The sequence below is a fragment of the Opisthocomus hoazin genome, chromosome 4 (genome assembly GCF_030867145.1).
Source record: "Opisthocomus hoazin isolate bOpiHoa1 chromosome 4, bOpiHoa1.hap1, whole genome shotgun sequence".
Lineage (NCBI taxonomy): Eukaryota > Metazoa > Chordata > Aves > Opisthocomiformes > Opisthocomidae > Opisthocomus > Opisthocomus hoazin.
The window spans coordinates 83,652,032-83,675,457 of NC_134417.1; the positions used below are offsets into that span (position 1 = coordinate 83,652,032).

Below are 23,426 nucleotides of genomic sequence, written 5' to 3' on the forward strand. Positions count from 1 at the left end.
CGATGTTTTCTGCATACATACATTTCTTGATTTATAACAGTTGTTGACATTTTTCTTTGTTAGGCTTCCAGTGAAAAAGACTTAACTATACCAAAGACTATTTCAGACCTTCCTCCTCTTTCAAGCAGTATAATGGCCATAATTATGAAGTCAGTTAATGTTGTCAGGTAAATGTTTCTACATTAATTTGTCCAAGTTTGTTGTTAATGTAAAACAGCTTATATGTTGTCAATATTTTTTTAATTTCTAAATTCAAATAAATTTTGAGGAACTAGATGCTTACTAAATTTACCTGCAATACTTTGTAATCCCTTTCTCTTGATATATTGCTTGTAGGTGTTGGTTGGAGGGTTGGTTCCCGTTTTTTAGCTGCGTCTAAGAGTGCTTCTTATTTACAAGACTGTTCATCTAAATGAGTTCTTTAATCGTACATCTTGGCTTGCTTCTTTCATAAGATACTTATAAATATTAGTCTCAATACAGAAGTATTTGAATGAGATAAAATGTTCACCAGAAACAGTATTAATTCTTTAACTGAGCATCTGAAATGAGGTGACAAACATTACAGCTGTATTAAAATCACAAAATTCAAAATGGTTTTAAAGTGTCTGGGTCCTAAAAAGCTCCCCTAAGTAGGGTTAGGTCTTTTTGGTTTTTTGTCTATATTTAGTGGGTACCCGGAATATGTTCTAAAATTGTCACAAGTGAATTTCATTATCTTCCTTTGCTAAATTTTTTCATATTCAATTTTTATTTAAGTGACTATACACACCAGAGTTATTTTGAATGATCAAGGGGCTAATGTGTATTCCTTAGAAGTCCTGTCATTCTCCGTGACTTACCATAACTAACTCCTACTCTTCCACATCTGACAGGCACTGAATATCCCTGTCTCTGCTGTCATGAGATTTTTTTTTTTCTTCTCAATCCTTCTCTAGTTCTAGCTGACTTTGCAAAACATAGGACTCCAGAGAGTCCAGCAATAGGTTTCCTAATCCAAATCTTGTTCTCCTTACACACCTCTTTTTAAGAGAGACGCAGAAATTCAATGAATTCTTCTGAAACTTTTTCTTGTAGTGGTCAAGGAGAATCTTGTCCATTCTTGGTGGAGAAAACTGCCAGATTGTTTCTATGAGTACTTTGAGAAACATGTTGTCTATCTTCTAGTATTTATCTTTTTGGTGCAAAGCAAATCTGACTGAGGAGATAATTCACATCTGGTTCCACTGGTGCCTCAGGACTGAGACTACTTTTAAGGCTGTTTTATTATCTATATTGATAGGCCATAATCAAAATCCAGTAGTAAATCATTCAATATGTCAGAAATTACCATCTTTCCATGCCAGTGTGAAAGACTGACAGTACAGAATCTGATATGATTTTCTGTTCTGTGAACACACAATCATCTTGCACCAGGTTCTGTAGCATCTACTGTGTTTCCAGTTACTAATTAGTCAATCTTTAGCACTGAATTTCAGTCCTCAAACTGCATGACTTGGCAACATCTGACCAATTGTGTGAGTATCCTTTCCTTTAGTAGGGAACTATCTGTACAGGAACCAATTACTTCTCTCTTTTACTTACATGTGTTTGTAAATAGCGTGTTGTTCTGTTCTATTTTATCTTTGCCTGAAGGCTCATGTGACCCTGGTTGAGAGGGAGGTGTGGAAAGGCAGCTGCATTGAGTCTGCAGTGAGACTTATTACCGGTTGATAAAATTACAGTGTTCCTTCATGGAACTGAAGAGTGTGCTTACTGACCTGACCAGGGATAACAATAAAGTCAAAACTCTGACTGGAATACTATTGTCTAGCAGTTTAAGAGTAATATGAAATGAAATCGATACTTGGTGAGATTAGTCCACAGTGATGTAATAAAACTGATGCAATGAATGAGCAGCTTCATAATACTGATTTCAGAACCAAAAGATGTTTCATCTTTGTCAGCTCTTTGAAGCTATATTTGAGCTTCTGCAAAGCTTATTTACTGATTCGCTAGTGGAGGCTTCTTAGCTACATGCTTCATTTTGATATCTTAGCACAGTAAGAACCTGAAGAACAATTAAAGTCGGAACAGGGTATTTATGGTGTTCAGTTTTGGTAACAGAATATACTATTACCAAAGGTATTTTTGACCTGTTTTAGGAAAAGCTATTGTAACATCTGCTGCTCTCAGTTTCTCCTTTAGTTCTTCACAGAGTATTTAGTTTTGTGCTCTGAGGAGCATGAGGCTCACAGATCTTTCCATCTCCTGTTTTATCTCTCTTGTTCTTGTATTTTTCTCTGTTTTTGAGAGTTGCCTCTGAGTTAAATTTGTTATTTTTGCCATAAACACTATAATGACCCATTAGTGGTTTCATTCTGTAGTATTGCCTTATTCCATATTGCAGTTTAGTTTGGTTGCTAGACCTCTTCCTTGACTCCCTTGTTTCATTTTTATTAACTTAATATATGTGCCAAAATGCCTCTAAAGTTTGCTGCTCACACTATCATCTCTTGCTAAAAGTGAGTCTCTTAAGATACATGTAGAGTTAGTATTTATTTCAGACTTTACAATGAACATTTGTTTTGATTCTGTTAGTCCGTCCATACTTTCAATATCTAAAATGTAGTTTGGAAGTGGTTTTGGGACGTGTTTAGTTATAAATGTTCTTCATTCATTGTTTTGTAATTGGAAACCCATCTATTTTAATTTTTATGAGACACCTATTTTAGACCAAAGTGTTAATTAAACTTCAGTTTCTAATCAGGCTACAAGTAGTAATAGTTTTAAGGGCATGAGTAGTTACTAACAAAACATTGGAGTCATATAATGTCTTTTTTTAAACTTCCTTAGACATTGAAGTTATAAATTTCAATACATATTACGTGAGTTACATTCCAGTAGAAGCAGTATTTTCACAGATCGATTTTCCCAAAATACTCCACAAACTCTTCATTGCTCTTGACAGCTACTTATTCTGTGTACAAACTTTTTTAGTTTCTTCCCAAGCAATTTACCATTCTGCTAACTCAGATATTCTCAGTTCCAGAAGAAGCATGTAGTCTTCCATTACCCAATAACCACTGCTTTGTCCTGCATGGTATCTTTGAAGTTGTGGTGGCAGGTTAGCGTAATCACAAACTTATTGTTTTCGGTGCTGTTTTGAAAGAAACATGATTTATAACATATTTTTGCTTTATTTTTTCTTTAGGTCATTTTTAAATGAATTGCTGGAATGCATTTTCTCTGAGGAAATTGAAGGGGTTTTTAGCCTAACAGCTACTGTCTGCATTGTGATTATAATTAAGGGTCAGTCAAACCATTTTTGTCCACTTTTTTTCTTTCTTTCTTTATGTGCTACATTTTGAAAACGGAGTTCTTATACACTTCAACAGGCACTTTTCCTCATCCTGTTAAGTTGCCATTTTTCTACGGGATTTAAAGTTATATCACTTGTAATTTATATTTTTAAGCTTTTGACTTTCAATCTTTGTGTAGTGAGTTTAAAATAACAACTGTCTGCTAATTCATAGAGTCCATCTCTGTATTATGATGTGGGGAAATACACAGTAATTAATCCAGGACAGTGAAAATCTAATTTAATATCCAATCTTTCATTAAACAATCTTTTATGTTAAAAAAAAAAGATGAAAATATGTAGAGGTTCCTTTGATAAATCATTGGTTTTGTCCAACTTTTCAAGGTAATCTTATTTCAACTAGGTAAGCACAAAACTTCACTTCTGAGGGATATTGCACCTGCCATTCAAAGGAAGCTGATAACATGCAAGGATGCTGCCACAGGAGAATCTAGCAGCACTGAAAGGTAAATGGCCATGGGAAATGAACTCTAACCTCTGCTCTACCCGCTCGGCAATAATTTGCTGTGGTTTGTGCTTACATAATACAGAGCGCTCTGAATGATTGCAAGGTTTAAAACAGAAGGTAAAAAAACTGTGACGTATTGAGCCCAGCACAGTATTAAATTTCCTGCCCGTGTATTTGCTGTGATTGCAATCTTTACATATTTAGTTTGTTTTTTTGCATTTAATTTGAATGTGTTATGACTTGATCCTGTATATTTCAGGATTCAGTTCTGAAATTCAATTCTGTTAGCAGGTGCAGAACAAAGCAGAGGCCCTTGCAATTTTTAATTCTTCAAATTGATGATCCTTACTATTTAATCAAACAATGGATGTAGACAGACTTTAAATTAAAACAAACAAACAAAAAACCGCAAAACAACTTCATTTTTACTCAACAGTTTCTTGCATGGCCCTTCATTTCCATGGCAAGCTCTTCTGGTGGATCACAAGCCCGAGGCATGTTGTTCTATGGCATTGCAGTGGCTAGACATGGACCTTTGGCAGCTATGACTGAATTGGTGCCACTCATTTAAAGCCAGTAGTAAAGCTGAGCTGTTACTGTATGAAAAGTAAGATAGTTTATCAAGGAGGCCATGCAGGCTATATCCCTTTCCTGTTAGGATATTTCAAATCCTTAGAGTTTGCACTTGAGTTGTATCAAGAAGCCCAACAGCCACACTAAGTGCCCTGGCAGTGGTAGAACTTTGAGAGGGTTGTGCAGTAAATATCCATTTGGAATTGTTTCAGAAGTGCAGAAGGTAAATAGGATTTTTCAAGGAAAAAAAAAGCCTCCTATTGAGGACAATACAATACAGTAGCTGTGCTGTTGCTAACAGAATATGCATTCATTCATTCATTGAAATCTGCTATTAGATCAGAGCCAAAAGGGTATTATGTAACTCTCTTTAAAGAGATATATAATATTAAGAATTAGAGCAAAAAGTTTTATGGTATATATATATAAGCCACTTCAGTTATTTACCATAAAAAATGAGATTTATTTAACAAAAAGGGGGACCAAAAAAAAAAATATGACTGCACCTTTTAGTTCTATTTCCTGTCTGACATAAGTAAATAGAAAACAGAAAATTTGCTGTCAAGACTTGGAGTGGTTTCCAAAGAGAACATTGTGCTCATGTAACATAAAATTGATAAAGAACCAAAAAATATCTTTTATAAAAAAAAAAATCACTTCGTAATTGGACTTCTAAAACTCAGAATGATGTTGTTTCCTGGACAGATTGCTTTAATTAGTTGCTTGGCTGTGAACAAATTTCTTTTGTTTGGGACCTAGCTTAGAAACAAAATCAAACAAAAATAAACAAAAGCAATTTTTTTTCCATGAAATCATTTAATGTTGTGTTTCCAAGTGTTCTACTAGAATATTTTTAAAAATAATAATAATGGTATAAAAAAGAAAGGTGAGCAGCAGAGTATCATGATTCAGTTATGTACTTCTGTTAATCCAGACAGTAGAAAAGGCTGAAAAATTAAAGCAAATCTTAACATGACTAAATAAATAGGCATATTAAAATGAATAATCACTACCATTTGAGTGCACTACTGACTATAAATTTCAGTCAGAACACAGATAATTGCTTGATGAATCTATATGATCATCTGTGCCCAGTGAACAGGGACAAATCAACCTGGAAGTTGGGGCAGATGAAGAGCGTAAGATGCTACACAGAGTTTTAATTTCGTGATATATGAATGGCTCCCTTTGTGTAATACAAAACCAAGAGAGAGCTGCAGGTAAAATTAAAAATTAGGAACACGAACGTGACGATGGGAAGTATTTTTAACAAAAGTCCGAACTGCAATATGATAACACATTTCAGAAGCACAGCTTTGCAGAATTTGGGAGGAGTCATATTTGTACAGGTATGTTGGGGATTTTTTTCTCTCCAGAAGGGTAGAAGAATTCATGCTGAAAAAAGTTTAGGAGGAAGTTCTTCAGTGATTAGGTTTTGCTTGACTAGCTTACAGCGTGTTTGCACTTTCTCAGACAGCCATAATGTTGGGCCAGGCCAGGCCTCTAGTGTCCTCTGACAGGCCATTCGTAGTCCTCCAGTACTAGTGTGATAATGCGTAATTAACAGCTGATTATATACAGTCAGAAATGTGTCCTGTTGTTTGTAAACTATTTTATCATCCCACTCAACTTACCAAACACCAGAATTTTAGAGATCTCTGATCGTTACTTGGAGCACAATCTTATAATACGTACTGCTGCACTGATGCGTGCTAAAATATATTACTGTTTTTTTAACTCATACTTAATATTATTATTACTTTTTGCTTCTGAATGCATTATCTCCTAATAACTCCTTGAGGGATTAGTTTTTTTGATACCCAGGTGTACCAGGAAATAGTGACATTCTTTAATTTCCCAAGAGATCTGGCATTCTGTGCCAGCATCTTAAATTTAGGCTTAGAAGTAATCTATTATGCATTAGCAAAGAAAGAAAAAAGTAAAAATGCTGTCTGGTCTAGTAATTAAAGTGCTGCCCTTAAACAAGGAATTGTTGCAATAGTTCAGAAGCAAAATTTTTCTTTGTAATTTAGTCTTCCCTCTTCAGCTGAGTTAGCAGTTTAAGATGGCCCTGTGGGTCTAATATTTTAAAAATGCTGTTCAGTGCACTTAAAAATTCTGGACAACGTATTGTATATTGAGAGAATTTCCTCCAGAGTAATGGCACACACATTAGTTTCGTTTATAAAATGCAAATATTTATGCCTAGCAAAAAAATGCAAATAAAGCTGTCAATGCAGTGATTTGGAGGCTAAAGAAAAATGTTCCATGCTCTATAAAAACAAATGTGCTACAGAATAGTTACCTTTGAGTTAATATTTTGTGTTTACTTTTATTAACATTTTGATATATGGGTATTAGAATTTAAATTTAGTTAATGGCTGTGCTGAAAGATATTTCTTTAGTATTATCATTTAGCTAGCCTTCCAAACTCTTTCTCATTGCACATGTAAATAATGATTCTTTAATTATTTTGTAACATAACTTTGTGTGCGCTTTGTCTGCCACCTTTTTGAAAGTGCACTAAAAAAGTGCCTAGCAAAACTGGCGTCGGTGCGTCTTCTGGGGAGGCGTACAGTCATTCGGGATGACGGCTTGCTGTCCAGTGGCCTGCTGGTGGGTGGTCCAGCGTTACAGATCTATTGTAGTATTAGCCTTAAATTTTACCAACATAAAATTTATACAAAGTAGCATTGTGTCTAAAACCACAGTACTTAACTCAGTATAGTAATTTTATAGTACTTTATAATACTGGCTTATTCCGCCAGTTGAGTTCCATCATGGCCTAAAGGCCGTCAGCATTACAGCGGAGCAGCATGTGACACACCCATGGCGGCCTGAGTTCAGAGACCGCTAACATCGCATACACGGCTGTGGGAAGGCGGAGTTGCCTCTTGCATTTCAGGTCTTGATGCCTCATGAGGAGTGCCCAAACACCTCGTGATTAATGACTGAGTAACCTTGCTTATTTGGGGCATCAGTCTAGGATTATAATAATAAAAATATGGAGAAAAAATGCTTGAGAAATACAGGTGACAGAACCTTTTGTAAAAGTAACGTGAAGGATAAAGTTTAAAGCGGTTAAAAGTGAAACAATGTTTTGACAGAAGAACAAAGTGCCCATTTTTGTCTTTTAAGGATATTTTAGAGCAGTGTTAAAAGAAGTGGCACAAGAATGCAGCTACAAAGGCTAGGTGAGTGACTATGTCAGGGAATGCAAGAAAATAAAATGGGCTTGCCAAACGGAAATTCCAGAGCTGACCTTTGAGATTGTTTAGGGAGTAATGGGAGACAAAAGAGAGTCAGAAAGGGCCTAAGATGGGTGTATATGCGGCTGAAGGAGGCAGCCACTAATAAGGATAAGATAGAAAGCTCAGGCTTGGAAAACAATTGCCAGAGGTGAGGAGAAAAATTATGAAGACTGAAGAATGAGGGAGAAAGGAAGACAGTAAAAGAACGAAAAATGGCCTTAGTATGAATTATCAGTAAAGGAATTGACTATTTATGTTTGAAAAAAGAGTAAAAATGCTGTGAAGAAAACGAGTGGGTTCTTTAAATAGATGATGAAATATTAGAAAGTGTGCTTGAATTGACATAGTAATTTAAACTGCCTTGCTGTAGATTACACTATAGCTGGAGATGATCAGCAGAAAAATGGAAAAGTTGAAAGAAGAAAACCCCAGCTATTTCAAAAGTAATTTGTAGAGGCGTATTTAATACTTAAACTAATATGGAAAAACTTGTCAAAGAAATCATGGGGTAGCTATACTCAGAATCAAGAAGTTAAGGATTGATTTAGCATATCTAATCCTGTTATGCATTGTTTTATGTCCTTTCAGAATCCTGTATGAATCATCTATGAAATTTTTGGATGAATTTTTGAATCCTTGATCACGCAGAAGCTTTTGTCGTGACAATTAAAGGAAGGAAGATGTATTGTTTTTTAAAAAATGTTATCTTGTAAACTTATTAATAGTTAAAGTTTGTTTTCTATTATTCTGTACATTTAAAGCAGTCAAAATGTAAAAAAGTGTGTATAGAAATCATGTATTACTAAAGATTTTTCAAATAACTGTACAGAGGTTATTCTGTATAAAAATGTCTTATTTGTGGGGATGTAAATTCAGTATCTCTGTTTTTATAAAAGAAATAATAATTTTCCCTTATGTACTTTTGAGAGTGAGGTAGCACGTAACCTCAGTCCCTGGGGAGACTGTAGGCCATACTCCTGGAGGCTGTGGAAATGAATTTCATTCCCAGACACATGAAGGACAAAATGGTGACTGAGAATAGCCATCATGAATTCACCAGGGGCAACCTCCACCTGACCAGTCTGATTTCCCTCCCTTTCATGGAGGAAGAGAGAGCAGAGAATGTCATCTTTCCTGTCCTTAGCTGAGACTTTTACACGGGCTTATATAGTATCCTTCTAGTCAAACTGGAGAGAGGTGGACTGGATGGGTGGACTCAGAAGGTGGGTGGGAAACTCGGTGGACCATCAGACTTGAAGAATAATTGCCAATGCTATTTAACATTTTTATGAAAAGCTTGGGCGATGGGATGAAATGCAGCCTCAGTCTGTTGGCAGATGACACCAACTTGGGAGCAGTGGTTGATACACTGAGGAGTAAGATTGTCCCATTCAGTGGGATCCTGATAAGATGGACTTTAGGATCAGTAAATCTCATGATGTTCAACAAAGACAGATGCAAAGTCTTCCACCTGTAATGGACTAACCCAGTATACCAGCATGGGCAAGAACAGACGGGCGATCTTCCTGTTCACCTACCTAGATGAGGATTAAGAAAAGACTTTCCTCAGAGGTACACATGAAGAGAATATGAGGCAACAGAAACAACTTGCAGCAAGAGAAATTCCCATTGGACTTAAGAAAAAACATTTTCATTATGAGAGTGAATTGAAACTGGAAATGGAACAGGAACCAGTTGCTCAGAAAGGCTGTGGAACAGCCATCCTTGGAGATGTGCAGAACTTGATGGAGAATCACAGAATAGTAGGGGTTGGAAGGGACCTCTGTGGGTCATCTAGTCCAACCCTCCTGCCAAAGCAGGGTCACCTACAGTAGGTAAAGAAGGCGGCTCTGATAATGGTGTCATAATTTTGAAGTTAGCCCTGCTTGAGCTGGGGATTGGACCAGATGATCTCCTGAGCTTCCTTCCAACTTAAATATTCATGTGCTTCAGTGACAAGCATACTGGAGGGGAAATGCCCTAGCTATTAAACACATACTTGATTAATATGTAAGTTAAATTGTTTTATATTTAGCTATTTTTATAAATTAATACTAATGAAGCAGATAATGCAGACATGTAAGCCACTTCTTTAATTTTGTTAACGCAAGCAGATGCTCTCCAAAGACTATTAATAGAATACTGATTGCAGAGTCTTATTTTGCCTTAACTGAGATACCTTTAAATGAAGTGTCTAAGCTCATGGTGGGGTTTAACCCCAGCTGGCAACTAAGCGCCACACAGCCGCTCACTCACTCCCCGCCCCTAGTGGGATGGGGGAAGAATTGTAAGGATAAAAGTGAGAAAGAAACTCGTGGGCTGAGATAAAAACAGTTTAATGATTTAAAAAAAATTATTATTTTTAAAAATTGTAAGGTAAAGAGGAAAAAAAAAAAACAGAGAGAGATGAAAATAAAACCCAAGAAAGACAAGTTATGCAAATGAAAATAGTTGCTCACTGCTGACTGACTGATACCCAGACAGGCCCCGAGCAGCTGCCCCCTGCCAGCCTCCCCTCAGCTTTACACCAAAATCGTACTTGACCTTAGTGCATAAAACTTCCCCACTGGATAAAAGCTTATTTAGCTGGAATGTTGATATTTAAAATCAATCAATTTCTTAATAAACAACTCTTGGGCTTTGCAACAGGAAAGTCAGTATGTGCATGGATTCCTGAGCTCCGGAAGATTTACCTTATCCACAACAGTAGCCTGAGCCAAAAAGACTAATGCTGCCACAGCAGGTAGCTGTAGATCTGCCAACTGTTTGTCTATCAACATCTTTATAAAAACTGTGTTCTTTGGCCTTCATTCTTCTACATCTGTTAACAGGCAGGTGTTCCAGTAATGGCCTTTTAAATCTTCTGATTATACAAATTACTTAATGAATATGTAAATCACAGTTTCTTTTTTCTGCTTCTCAGCCTTTCAGTATTTGCTCATATTATTAGATTAGAAGAGAACCCAAATTGACTGCCTTGTTTTTCCTCAGTGTATAATACCGCTTTTTTGGGTTTCACTTTTTATGGAATGCCTGCTACAGATCCCGTATCCCTGAGCCTGAGAGAAATAAAGATAATGCCAACATCAGAAATACGTGGATTTCTTCTGAAGAACTCTGAGGTGATATTGCTAGGAAGGGTACGAAAATGTAGAGAAAAACCTTTGCCCTCCTGGTGGTAGGTACTCACGTGGTTCCCAGGTGTGTTGAAATGGTTTTACGTTAGTCGTGCAGCTGATGTATAGACTTCAGTTCAAGTTCCGGTCCAGCTCTATTACAATGGCTCTGACAGAATAAAAATCATCGGCTTTCTGCAACACCAGTAATGACGTTCCTGGGATTCCTTGAGCCAAAGTCCAACAGCGCTTTCTCCTTGGGTCTTTGGGGGAAATTTCACAAAAATATCATAATAGTTCTAAGTTTTACTTGCTGTTCTCATTGCAAACCAGGTCTTGCCAAAATGTTAAATCCTTCCATTTTCCTTCTGTTTCGAAGATGTAAATAAATCGTATGTTCCTTAAGCTATCTTCTGGAAACCTGCAAAATGCATTTGTTTGATTTTATTAATTGAAAGTGCTGCTGAAGTGCTGTTGGGGGAGAGGGGTTTGTCTTTGGTTTTTGTTATGGAATAATCTTGGTATTCAGCCAGCTGCACTGTCCAAACTGTATGTCTGAGAACTTCCCGTAAATTTAAGACAGAGCCGTTGAGATCTGTTCAGCTTTTTCAAGAAGTTGAACTTGACTTTTATTAATAAGATTGCTTCAAATTTGAACAAAATAACACCATTCTAAGATAATTCTGTGAACACTTTGCGTTGGCCATTGCTGTTAGTGTGCAACTGCCTGAAGAATAGATTTTCTAGTCACCGTCGTACCTGTAAGTGGCATGCCTACAGCTCTCCCCTGCATGCATATATATTCAGTATAAATATCACTGAAGAAAGCGATAGCTTTAAACTATTGGCAGTAATCGTCTATGTTTTAACTTTATTTGTAGGAATTTCATCCCTTTTTTGATAAGAATGTTCCTTTGCTTTGTAGTCGGGCTTGGAAACCAAGTCCAGCAGTCTTCTATCTATCACAGGTTCAAATTATGACCTAAAAAAATCAAGATAAGAACTCAAGGTTCTTCCTTAGCAAAGAAATGTCTTCGAGTGTGGATCTGAGCACACAGACTTTCAGACTTGCCAAGGAAATGAAAAATCTGCCTTGCACCTGCTGTTTATTCCCATGACAGCTGCAATTCCCTTTGCATTCAAACTCACGTGTGCTGCTGCTATTGAGTGTTTTGAGGTCTTCTGACTTGCAGAAGGAAGTCAGATTAATTTTGATTAAAACTTTCACCTCACTTGATAAATGCCTAGTGAAGAATACTTGCTACAATGACTGCAATGTGAAATCGTGAGACACGCCAGCTGCCTTGTAGTATTTCTTCCTGATCTGCCCCAGTGTCCTGTGAACCAAGACCATTGTACAGTGCCCTGCCATGTCTGTGCCAGGGGCACCCATCGTGGTAGCTGCCCATTTCAGACGGAGGAGTGGGGCTGAGGACTTACATCGTGAGCATTAGCTGGCCAAGGGCAGCTTTCCAGAACAGCTGCAGGACTTCCTGCGGGCAGCCAGCAGTTATTCAGTTTCACGAAGCCATTGCAAACAGGCACAAATCTTGCCTAATCTACTTCAGGTAAGACCTCTTAGTCCTGGGCTCTGTATAGCTGCATTGCTGCCTGCCTGAGCATGACCCCAGGCACAGCCCTGGGCTTCAAAAAGCTCTGTAATGTCACCTTTCATTTACTCAGCAGTCGTCGGGATTTTTGCACTGGGTTAGGTTGTTCGGCACAGACGTGTCCTTAGACTTCTCCAGTAACAGTGGGTCATTTGTCGCTCTCCAGTTCCACACCATGGTTCTAGAAAAGCTGCAGAAATGGTATGCATTAGTCCCGAGGAAACTTTAGCAATGGAAATTCACTTTCTGTTATACCTGTTAACATTTTCTGAAAACAGTATCGCGGCAGGAGTTCTGTTACTATTATTTTCTTACTGCTTATGACTCTAGGAAGTAGAAGTTGTTACCAGCTTTCTTCCCCTGGGTCTTTTTTTTTTAACCAGAGGGCCACCTTGTTTTCAGCAAAATAACTTGGTTCTCAGACACGTGACTTTACGCTTATTTATTTCATGGTGCTTATATTACTTTAGGTCTCACATGACTAAATTATTCCTATGTAAAATTCTAGTCCTTTGTTTGGTATTGCTGCCAACTTGGTCCCAGTTTCAAATATATGTTCAAATTTCATTAGTTTATGCTTATTTTTTTGTACTGTCATTAATGAAAATATTAAATAAGGTGCTGTTCCAAAACATCATTGGTAATTCCTTTTCAGCCTAATCTATTTCCTTCTTCCGTTCAATTAGTTCCTTACCCATCTTATGATTCCTACAATAATCCTTGTTAATAATTTTAACAAGTTAAATAATTTTTTATAGGCAGCAGTTAATAATTTTTTACATGCAACAGTAACAGATGCTTTGCTGTAAAGCCTTACATTTGAAGGAGGTACATTTTGGCAGTTCCTGCTGGAAAGGCACGTGAATCCCATCCAGCCATGTGCCTGCATCAAAGGACGTCCAGGACAGAGCCGGCCCAGCCTCCCTTTGGGCTCTTTGCGGTGTGGAGGGACACACGCTTCCTGCCCTTTGGGCTGAGTGTTAAACACTTCAATTAACTGTTTGTGCCAGCTCAACTTTCGTGTGAATAAAGAATATTGATTTGGCATTTTTTCTCTTTTGTTTATTAATGTAACAACCCTTACTTACCGATTGCCTAAAATGGTACCCGAGTACCAGTTTAATAGTAAGGAATGCAGCTTTCGTGCACTGACCTTTCTGAAATCTTGCCATGATTATTATTAAAAAAAGACAAGCATTAGCAACTCTATTTTCTCAGCATAGCATCTAAGGGAAAAATAGAACATCTGTAAGAGGCTACAAATCCAATTAGACCAGTCTAAGAGGGTACTTAAAAAAAAAAAAAAGCTGAATCCAGTTCCTGCCCTTGGCTATTCAGTGACAGCATGGCTGAAGTTCTGCTGCTCCACTGAAGGAAAAGCTCCTTACATTGAGGGAGCCCATTTTACTGATCGTAATAGCAAAACTTTGTCCTTTCTTACACCATCCTCTGAGATTGGACACTACTAATAAACAGTATAAAGAAAAAGGTCTTACTCTCAGTATTTTCTCAGTTGTACATAAAGAGGAGCTCTCAGGCTTGTCCTTTATTTAAAAGCAGTCCTTTATTAAAAGTGACCGTCCTCCACGACAACAAAAGAGTTACCTTTCTCTCATCCTCTGTCCCCAGATTCCCCCTCGACCACTGCTCTTGATCTGCACCCACATCTGCCCACCCACTATGTGTAAAATACTTGTTTTTCGGTGAAAGCTGTTTCTGTCACATGCCTTGGCCAGTCACCAGGCTGAGCAGGTGAATTTGCGCGTGTACAAGATCTGCCAGGGGCACGCACAGTCTGATGACCACAACAGCCTGTCTTCTTCAGGTGTTTCAATCCACACTGGATTCCTGCAACAACGTATGTATGGCAACAACGTAGTATGGGCAATAAACAAGAGGAGCTGGAAGCCATTATACAGCAGGACGGCTACGACTTGGTCGCCATCACAGAAACGTGGTGGGACAACTCGCATGACTGGCATGCTGTCATAGATGGCTACAGACTCTTTAGGAAAGACAGACCAACAAGGAGAGGTGGGGGAGTTGCTCTATATGTGAGGGAGCAACTGGAATGCATTGAGCTTGGCCTGGGGGCAAGTGAAGAAGGAGTTGAAAGCTTGTGGGTTAGAATTAAGGGACAGGCTCATAACGGTGACATTACTGTGAGTGTGTACTACAGGCCACCTGACCAGGAGGAGGAGGTTGATGAGGCCTTCTACAGGCAGCTGCAAGCAGCCTCACAGTCACAGGCTCTGGTTCTCATGGGGGACTTCAACCACCCTGACATCAGCTGGGAAGACCATACAGCTAGGCAGGCGCAATCCAGGAGGTTCCTACAGAGCATCGATGATAACTTCCTGATGCAAGTGGTGGAGGAACCAACAAGGAAAGGCGCGCTGCTGGACCTCGTGTTAACAAACAAGGAGGGACTGGTGGAGGACGTGAAGGTTGGAGGTAGACTCGGCTGCAGTGACCATGAAATGGTCGAGTTCAGGATCCTGCGTGGAGGAAGCAGGGCGATAAGCAGGATCAAAACCCTGGACCTCAGGAGGGCTGACTTTGCCCTCTTCAAGGAGCTACTGGGAGGAATCCCGTGGGCCAGGGCTCTCGAAGGCAGGGGGGTCCATGAGTGCTGGTCGCTTTTTAAACAACACTTCTTCCATGCACAGGAGCAATGCATCCCCCTGAGAAAGAAATTTAGCAAAGGAGGCAGGAGACCTGCATGGTTAAACAAGGAGCTTCTAGCGGAGATCAGGCAGAAGAGAAAGGTGCATGGAATGTGGAAAGAGGGACAGGCCACTTGGGAAGAATACAGAAACGTGGTGAGAGCATGCAGGGATGCGACGAGGAAGGCCAAGGCTCACCTGGAATTGAAGCTGGCAAGGGATGTCAAAAACAACAAGAAGGGCTTCTTCAACTACATCAGCAGCAAAAGGAAGGCTAGGGACAACGTGGGGCCGCTGCTGAATGAGGAGGGTGTCCTGGTGATGGAGGATGCAGAGAAGGCAGAGCTAATGAATGCCTTCTTTGCTTCAGTCTTCAGTGCTAAGACTGGCCCTCAGGAATCCCAGGCCCCGGAGGTAAGAGATGAAGCCTACAAAGAGAACGACTTTCCCTTGGTCGAGGAGGACTGTGTGAGGGATCGCTTAAGCGATCTGGACATCCACAAATCCATGGGCCCCGATGGAATGCACCCACGAGTGCTGAGGGAGCTGGCGGATGTCATTGCTGAGCCACTCTCCATCATCTTTGAGAGGTCCTGGAGGACAGGAGAGGTGCCCGAGGACTGGAGAAAGGCCAATGTCACTCCAATCTTCAAAAAGGGCAAGAAGGAGGACCCAGGGAACTACAGGCCGGTCAGCCTCACCTCCATCCCGGGAAAGGTGATGGAGCAGCTTATCCTGGAGGCCATCATGAAGCAAGTGGAAGAAAAGAAGGTTATCAGGAGTAGTCAGCATGGATTCACCAAGGGGAAATCATGCCTGACCAATCTGATAGCTTTCTACGATGACATGACTGGCTGGGTAGATGAAGGGAGAGCCGTGGATGTTATCTACCTTGACTTCAGCAAGGCTTTCGACACTGTCTCCCATGATATCCTCCTGGGGAAGCTGAGGAAGTGTGGGCTGGATGAGTGGTCGGTGAAGTGGATAGAGAACTGGCTGAATGGCAGAACTCAGAGGGTTGTCATCAGCGGCGCTGAGTCTAGTTGGAGGCTGGTAACAAGTGGTGTCCCTCAGGGGTTAGTACTGGGCCCAGTCTTGTTTAACTTCTTCATCAACGACCTGGATGAAGAGTTAGAATGTACCCTCAGCAAGTTTGCTGATGACACCAAACTGGGAGGTGTGGTAGATACACCAGAAGGCTGTGCTGCCATTCAGCGTGACCTGGATAGGCTGGAAAGCTGGGCAGAGAGGAACCTGATGAGGTTCAACAAGGGCAAGTGCAGGGTCCTTGCACCTGGGGAGGAACAACCTCATGCACCAGTACAGGCTTGGGGTGGACCTGCTGGAGAGCAGCTCTGCGGAGAGGGACCTGGGTGTCCTGGTGGACGACAGGTTAACCATGAGCCAGCAGTGTGCCCTGGCTGCCAAGAAAGCCAATGGGATCCTGGGGTGCATCAAGAAGAGTGTGGCCAGCAGGAGGAGGGAGGTTCTCCTTCCCCTCTACACTGCCCTGGTGAGGCCTCATCTGGAGTACTGTGTCCAGTTCTGGGCTCCCCAGTTCAAGAAGGATGAAGAGCTACTGGAGAGAGTCCAGCGGAGGGCTACAAGGATGGTGAGGGGACTGGAGCATCTCCCCTACGAGGAGAGGTTGAGGGAACTGGGCTTGTTCAGCCTGAAGAAGAGAAGGCTGCGAGGGGACCTTATAAATGCCTACAAATATCTGAAGGGTGGGTGTCAGGAGGATGGGGCCAAGCTCTTTTCAGTGGTGCCCAGTGACAGGACAAGGGGCAATGGGCACAAACTGAGGCACAGGAAGTTCCGTCTGAACATGAGGAGGAACTTCTTCCCTCTGAGGGTGACGGAGACCTGGAACAGGCTGCCCAGGGAGGTTGTGGAGTCTCCTTCTCTGGAGATATTCAAGACCCGCCTGGACAAGATCCTGTGCAGCCTACTGTAGGTGACCCTGCTTTGGCAGGGGGGTTGGACTAGATGACCCACAGAGGTCCCTTCCAACCCCTACTATTCTGTGATTCTGTGATTCTGTGATTCTGTAACAATATTCAAACTCAAGGACAGCAGCAAAAATGTCTGAACTTATACTGCGTGGTGTACTATGTACATTATATACATCCATGACACAAAAATCTGATTTTTAAGTAAAAAAACTAAAGGTGGGGTTATTAACTTCCAGTGTTTTTCAGATGTCTGCTATTGTCAGAATTTAAAAAGTTAAGGTTATGCTAAGACTGAAAAAAAAATGTAAAACTAGTCCATCTGCAATGAAATTGAGAACTGTTTGATGCAAGCGAATGAGAGAACTTATCACGGGATCTGATGACAGCCTCCTGATTCCCTGACTTGACCTGCACTGGAATCGACCACAATATTTGACTCCTGAGCCGTCCACCACAGGTCAGCCAGCCTCTGGTGAACTCCTGTCTTCCCAGTTGAGATCACAGAGCCTTAAACTGCCTGAGCAGCACATAGCGATCAGGGAATCTAGCCTGCAGTTTTTCGTTTACCAGTGTATGACGATCCAGTGAGTGAATGCCCAAGAGCAGACTTGTTTCAACGTGATCTGGCATTAGAAAGCACTCGGTGCTGGCTGATGAAAGACTCTCCTGTGCAATTAGCCCATCTGAACGGGTGTCATGCTTTTCAGTCTGCAAAGATGTTGACTTTGTAGAAAAATTTATATATGGAAACAGTTTTATTTTTTGCAATTATGGTGAGGGGGAAGAGGAGAATTCTTTTTTCCCAAATATGTTGTGTAGACCATCTTTGTCCCTTTAGCTCTCGTTTCCTGTTGCAGTTCCAGTTTAGGGCCTCTCTCTTGCTTCTGATTTTATTCAACTGCTAATGAAAAAAAATGTCAGTTACAAGTTTATTTTTGTCTTAGTATTCTTCCTAACTGTGTTTACTGTAATTCTTGCCAGTAGAATTTTGTACCTTTGCCACTTTTTCACCATGATACTCCTTTTTTCGTTGTTAATATGGGAGATTTAATGGTAGAATACTAAATATCCATCATAAACCTCAAAGCAGGTAATTTGGTCATCTGTCTTACGAATCATCTGGGGAAATTTCCCTTTCACAAGGTGGAACTTCCACTCCTGGCCGTGGATTTCTTTGGAGCACAGTGGGGCTGGGCTCAGCCACCCTCATCCCTCCAGGCAACCGGTGGATACCAGGATTGGACATTTTCTTGCTCCCCCCATTCCCTTTTTTCTAATTTTTCCAAACCCAATCGTAATTTTCTCACACTGAAGAGGCTAACTGGAGGTTAGGATGACATAAGGAAACATGAATTTTTAAATAATAAGATTTCTGCCGCTGTGGCCTGTTTTTTCAAAGTTGGTAGTCACTCCTTGGCTCTGCTGAAAGCAGTGCATAAGAAAATAATTCTGTATTACTCAACCCAATCAGTCACGTACAGCAGCAGCTCCATTACATAGAGCAGAAAAGTTCATGGGAAATGCTTAGCCTAGGAGGAAGATTCCCTTGAGCAGTCAAGTAAACTTTTGGTTTGGTCTTTGATGCTCTGTTAGAACACTCTGAACTGCAGCAGAGAGCAAAGGAAGGCTTTCGAAAGTAGTGATTCAGAACAGAAAAAGAGCATCCTGTCTCTTCTATTATTCAACTTCTAATAGTTTCACCAAAACCTATGACTATTCTTAACATAATCTTGAATTTACAAAGACACGTAATGTAATTTCAGTGTAGTCCAAACAATGTTCCTTTCCCCAGCTGTCATTACCATGAACTTTCCCTACTTTTTTTTTTTTCTGGTCACAGTATATGCTCAGTAACCTTCCTTTAAAAAAAACACATCACAGGCAATGGTCCAAGCAGTCTTGCACTCTGAGATATCAGAATGCCTTGAGCAAGATTTTCTAATTTTTTTACAGTAGGAACTATGTACTTTATTTCTTTTTTATCTGTTTGCTATTCAATATAACCCATGTCAACAAGCATTAAACTATAAAACTGAAATGAAAATGATCTGAGCTCGGTTGTTCTCGCTCCATTCTGAGCGGCTATCAAACATACTGTTCAATTCTAGATTTCCTCCCAGTACATTTCTCAATGATACTCCAAGTTTGTAGTCATACAACAGCCATATCGAATATTCTAGCCTCTAGGTCACCACCAGGTTTGCCTTTGTCTATTACAGCAATAGACAGGACACCAACGTTTTCCAGATAGAATGGAGAGGATAAGCTGAACCCAAAAGTGTGTTACGTCTCCAGCAATAAGCAGCCAAAGGGCAAGAGACATGATGGAGAGAAAGGTGGTGAGGAGCACAAGTGGCTTCTTGACTGTTCTTGTCCCGCTCTTCCTCTCACTGCCACAGCCATGGGCTGGAAAATGCAAGCATCCCCGCTTTGCGAAATCAGATCCTCCCTTGTATGTAACACCTGAAAGCACAGTTTAAGAATACTACTAGAGCTGAAACATCAGGCACTCAGAAGTCAAGCAGTTTCAAAATGAAGATGTGCACAGGTTTAACCTCACCTTTGATGAGGTGTTGAATGACACGATACCTTTAGTTACACAAAGACAGGTTACTTCTTCCACACAAACTGTTCCCTACTCAGTGCTCAGTCTGTATCTAGTCTATGGATGATTCAAACTCCTTGCTGTTGATGACGCAGCAAATATTCAGGGCTTTTTCCCCACTCGTTGTTCAACACAGAGCTCTGCTGCCTGCTATTCACACACACCTCTGAGGGCCAAATTGTTCACTTCCACAATGGCGTTACTATGGCACTACGCACTGCAGTCCCAGAATTCCACAACGATTCATGTATCTTTCCAACTCTCTGGAGGTTTTCTTATTGCCATCTTACAAATGTAGAGTGAGGGCAAGTTAAAAAGTTTCTATGGATTTTGGGAACTCAGTATGAGAGGTCACGTACAGCACTCGTCTCCTGAAAGCACCTGTCTCCGGCTGCAGCTGTGGGCGCTCAGCATGTGAATCGGGCTTCAATTTCCCACCTCAGATGCAGAAAGTGGGGGACACGTAACCAGAGCTCCCCAGCGGCTTTAATCAACCGCAGGCCTATTCTTTCAGAATGACAAAGTGCAGTAATCTCATTCATCCTTTAATTTAGCACAAGAGGAGCGGATATCTCTGGGGATTAGTTATCGGTTGTAAAATCCATTCACCAAGTCTCAAATTTTACAGATTAGCAAAGATGGATAAAAATAGAATTTTTTAACTGTTTCTGACCTCCCTCCCATTAAAAGCACCTAATTAATTTAAAAATTTCGCTCCCTATTGACATTGCAAATTAATTTTTATCAATGGCAAACAAATCTAATTATTGATTGCACACCTAGGGGTTTCAACCTGGTTTTTTGAAGAACCCATTTGCAAAAAACATTTATTAATGTCTAATAATTTAGTCTGGATATACCACCTTGGTGTGCTCAGACGGTAAGTTTTTCAGCTGTGCTAAGAACTCTAAACACCCATGAAAATTAGTAGGAATTCAGGTGGTTTTGATTTTGAAATCTGGCCGAGTGACTTCAAGACAGACAAGCTGCAGTTTAGCCTCCATGTTGACCTGAGATGATGGTGGACGTTAGCAAGAAATCAAGCCTTTCCCAGTTAGAAGGGGCCAGCTGTAGCGCATGCTGGTGACATGTGCTTGTTGCCACAGAGGCCACCCCTCTCCTGGTGAAGCCCAGATTGCCTGACACTGGATAGAAAGATGTCAGAAGTGGCCTCAGAGTTCAAATTCATCCATTACTGTATCCCCGTCTTGAGACCCCGGAGGTCTGTTCTTCACAGGTTCTGAACATCCATGCGTTGGTACTCGCAGGTCGCTTCATGCCACCTTTCCCTTCTCTTCAACCAGTTTTACATCAAACACTGCTTCAGCACCCTGTTTAATGTAGGTATCGCCATGAGTGGTATTTGTCAGCTAGAATTTTAAGTGAATCTCAAACCAATTTTGTTCAATCCAGACCTGCAAATGCTCTCTCCAGCATCCCTAGCAAACCAGCAGAAGAGATTATGGAAATTTTCCTCATGAGCCCAAACTACCGTGCACACTGAAGTGGCTGGTCTGGTACCAAGCCTTCCTACAGCCTTAGAAGTCAGCTCAAAACACGCTGACCCAAGCACTCATGTACACAGATGTTTAGGTCTTTGGTTAATGTAAGTCACATTTGTAGTTTTCAGTTAATGTAAGCCACGTCTCCTGCCATTCTCACAGGTAACTTTGTCTAGCTGTGTTTCATCTCTTAGGCCCTGAACACTCCACTTTAGGCTCCTTTCCAACTGCTCTTTCCAGCAACACAGAAAAACCATTGTCATTCAGTCACAGCATAGGTAATAAAAGACCAGCTCACAGCTTCCCAGTCATAACTAAAATCAACCTACTTTTTTCTTTGCCTTTTTTAAACACTATCAGACATACAGTTGCACAGTTCTCAAGAATTTTTCCTTCTGGCCCATGCTGAATTCCTGTTCCTCAGTGAATAAAACTTCTAGCATGCTCCAGAGTAATGACACTTTCTAATAAAATTTTGGAAACAAGAAGAAAAGCTTCATAATAGCTGAAATCAACAGTACATTGAAACATTTTTTCCTAGATACAATTGAATTGCTGTGATATTCATAAAACAAATCCTACTGCACTCTTCCATCAAGCAATCTGACATCTTCTAGACCCTGCAAATATTTATTTTCATACTAAACTGAATTCAGTATGAATTAATTTAAAAATCTCAAAGGCTTTGCTAGTTTTATGGCTATGAAATAACTGATACTGAAAATCAGTAATTTCTGTATTGGATGCTAAAATTCTTTTCAAGTACTTTTAGTTATACTGTGAAATGTTCAATAATTGAGAAAGAAAGAAACACCACAACTACAGCTGATATGACCTGCAGCTACACCTTCTTACACCAGTTAAAGATTTCTCCCTTTAGGAACTTTCTATTCCTTTAGTAAGCTTAGTCCCTGAATGTAGAATACAACCACCACATCGATATTTAAGTGAGTATTTGTACTGCTGTGGAGAGAGTTATATGACTTCAGCTCTCAGTAATCCAGGCTTCTGTATAGCTTCTCATCCTCTAAACACTCTTAGTGTCTCAAGTACTGGATGGATTTTTAGACATATTGCTTATCACTATTGCAGGATAAAGTCCTTCATTCTTAACGACCTTTAAATATTAACTATTTAATTCTATGTTTTAAAAACCATGCACAGGGAATAAGTGACATGTTTTCTCTTAATGAAATGGTCAAATATACAGAGCTGTGTAACCATACATGTGCTTTTTCAACATACATAAATAAAAGAAACTACTTGTAAATTTATAGTGCAAAATTTCTGTTGACTTTTTTGATAGTTTTTAATCCCAAGAGCTATTACAGCCTCTAAAATACAGTTGCAACAAATTCCCCCCATCCTGTAATTTAAAAAGAAATCATGCCACTTTAAACATTCCATCAACAATAGTGAATAAATACAATCAAAATATCCCAGGATATGAATGTCTGAACAGTTCTGCAGCCGCTGTTCAAAGAGTGTCTTTGCCAGATCATCCTGAGGAGGGTACAGTGCTCATCAGCCTCCTGAAACAGAGTTTATGACTGCTCACACCAACGATATGCAGAGCGGCAATCGGTACCGTTCCTCTTGTAACCATGGTGCTCCAGTCTTCTGAAAGAAGTCCTCAAATCACAGGCAAGGTTCAGGAGGATTACTGCTGCTCAGCCAGCTCTTTCTGCCCTCAAAAAAGCGTGGTGAAGGCTACATGTGCAGCATTGAGCCTCCAAAAGACTCCCTTTGTGTCTGTATATATGTCTACAGGCTTTGAATATTTTCCCTCTGTCCTCTAGAGCCAGAAAATGTAAATAATAAAGTAGTCTAAATTCTGTCTTGTCTGGGCATGGATATAGCACAAACCTCTCTATCTCTTTCCCCTTTCGCCCCTACCCCCTTCCTCCCCCCTCCCCCAATACATCTTAAAGCTCTGCCAAGATATCTGGGTTACTGAATCTTAGATAAACTGCCTGATAGATATTGTTCCCTGTGGATTTTGGACCCATTAACAGGACAAATGATCTGCAATTAATGTGCTCAGAAGCCTAGACTTGGGGAGGGGGGAAGAGGGGGACAGAGGAAGAAAGGAAAAGAAGAAGGTAATTTCTATGCTTTTTTTTTTTTTGAGGGTGTGTTTGCCTGTGAAGGTAGACTGTCCTTGGCATAGCTGGAACTGACCTTTTGTTCAGGCTCTTCTTTATAGTTGGATAAACTGACAAACAGCTCTGCGATCCTTAGCTGAAATGTGCCGTTCTATCCTGTACAAATATACATATACAATTTCTATGATCATGCAGGTGTACCTATGCTTGTATGCATACTTCCCATTTGTAATT

General features: G+C 40.3%; 1 protein-coding gene across 1 annotated transcript in view; it reads left to right on the forward strand.

Moving 5' to 3' along the window:
- The window catches only part of NCAPG2 (non-SMC condensin II complex subunit G2), a 55,364-nt gene extending 44,369 nt beyond the window's left edge, over positions 1-10,995 (forward strand). The window contains exons 25-28 of the mRNA XM_075417487.1: positions 64-167; positions 3,194-3,275; positions 3,686-3,807; positions 8,222-10,995. Coding sequence (XP_075273602.1) covers positions 64-167; positions 3,194-3,275; positions 3,686-3,807; positions 8,222-8,273 — 360 coding nt within the window. The 3' untranslated portion in view covers positions 8,274-10,995. The remainder of the gene's footprint in view (positions 1-63; positions 168-3,193; positions 3,276-3,685; positions 3,808-8,221) is intronic.
- Positions 10,996-23,426: the final 12,431 nt, after the last annotated feature.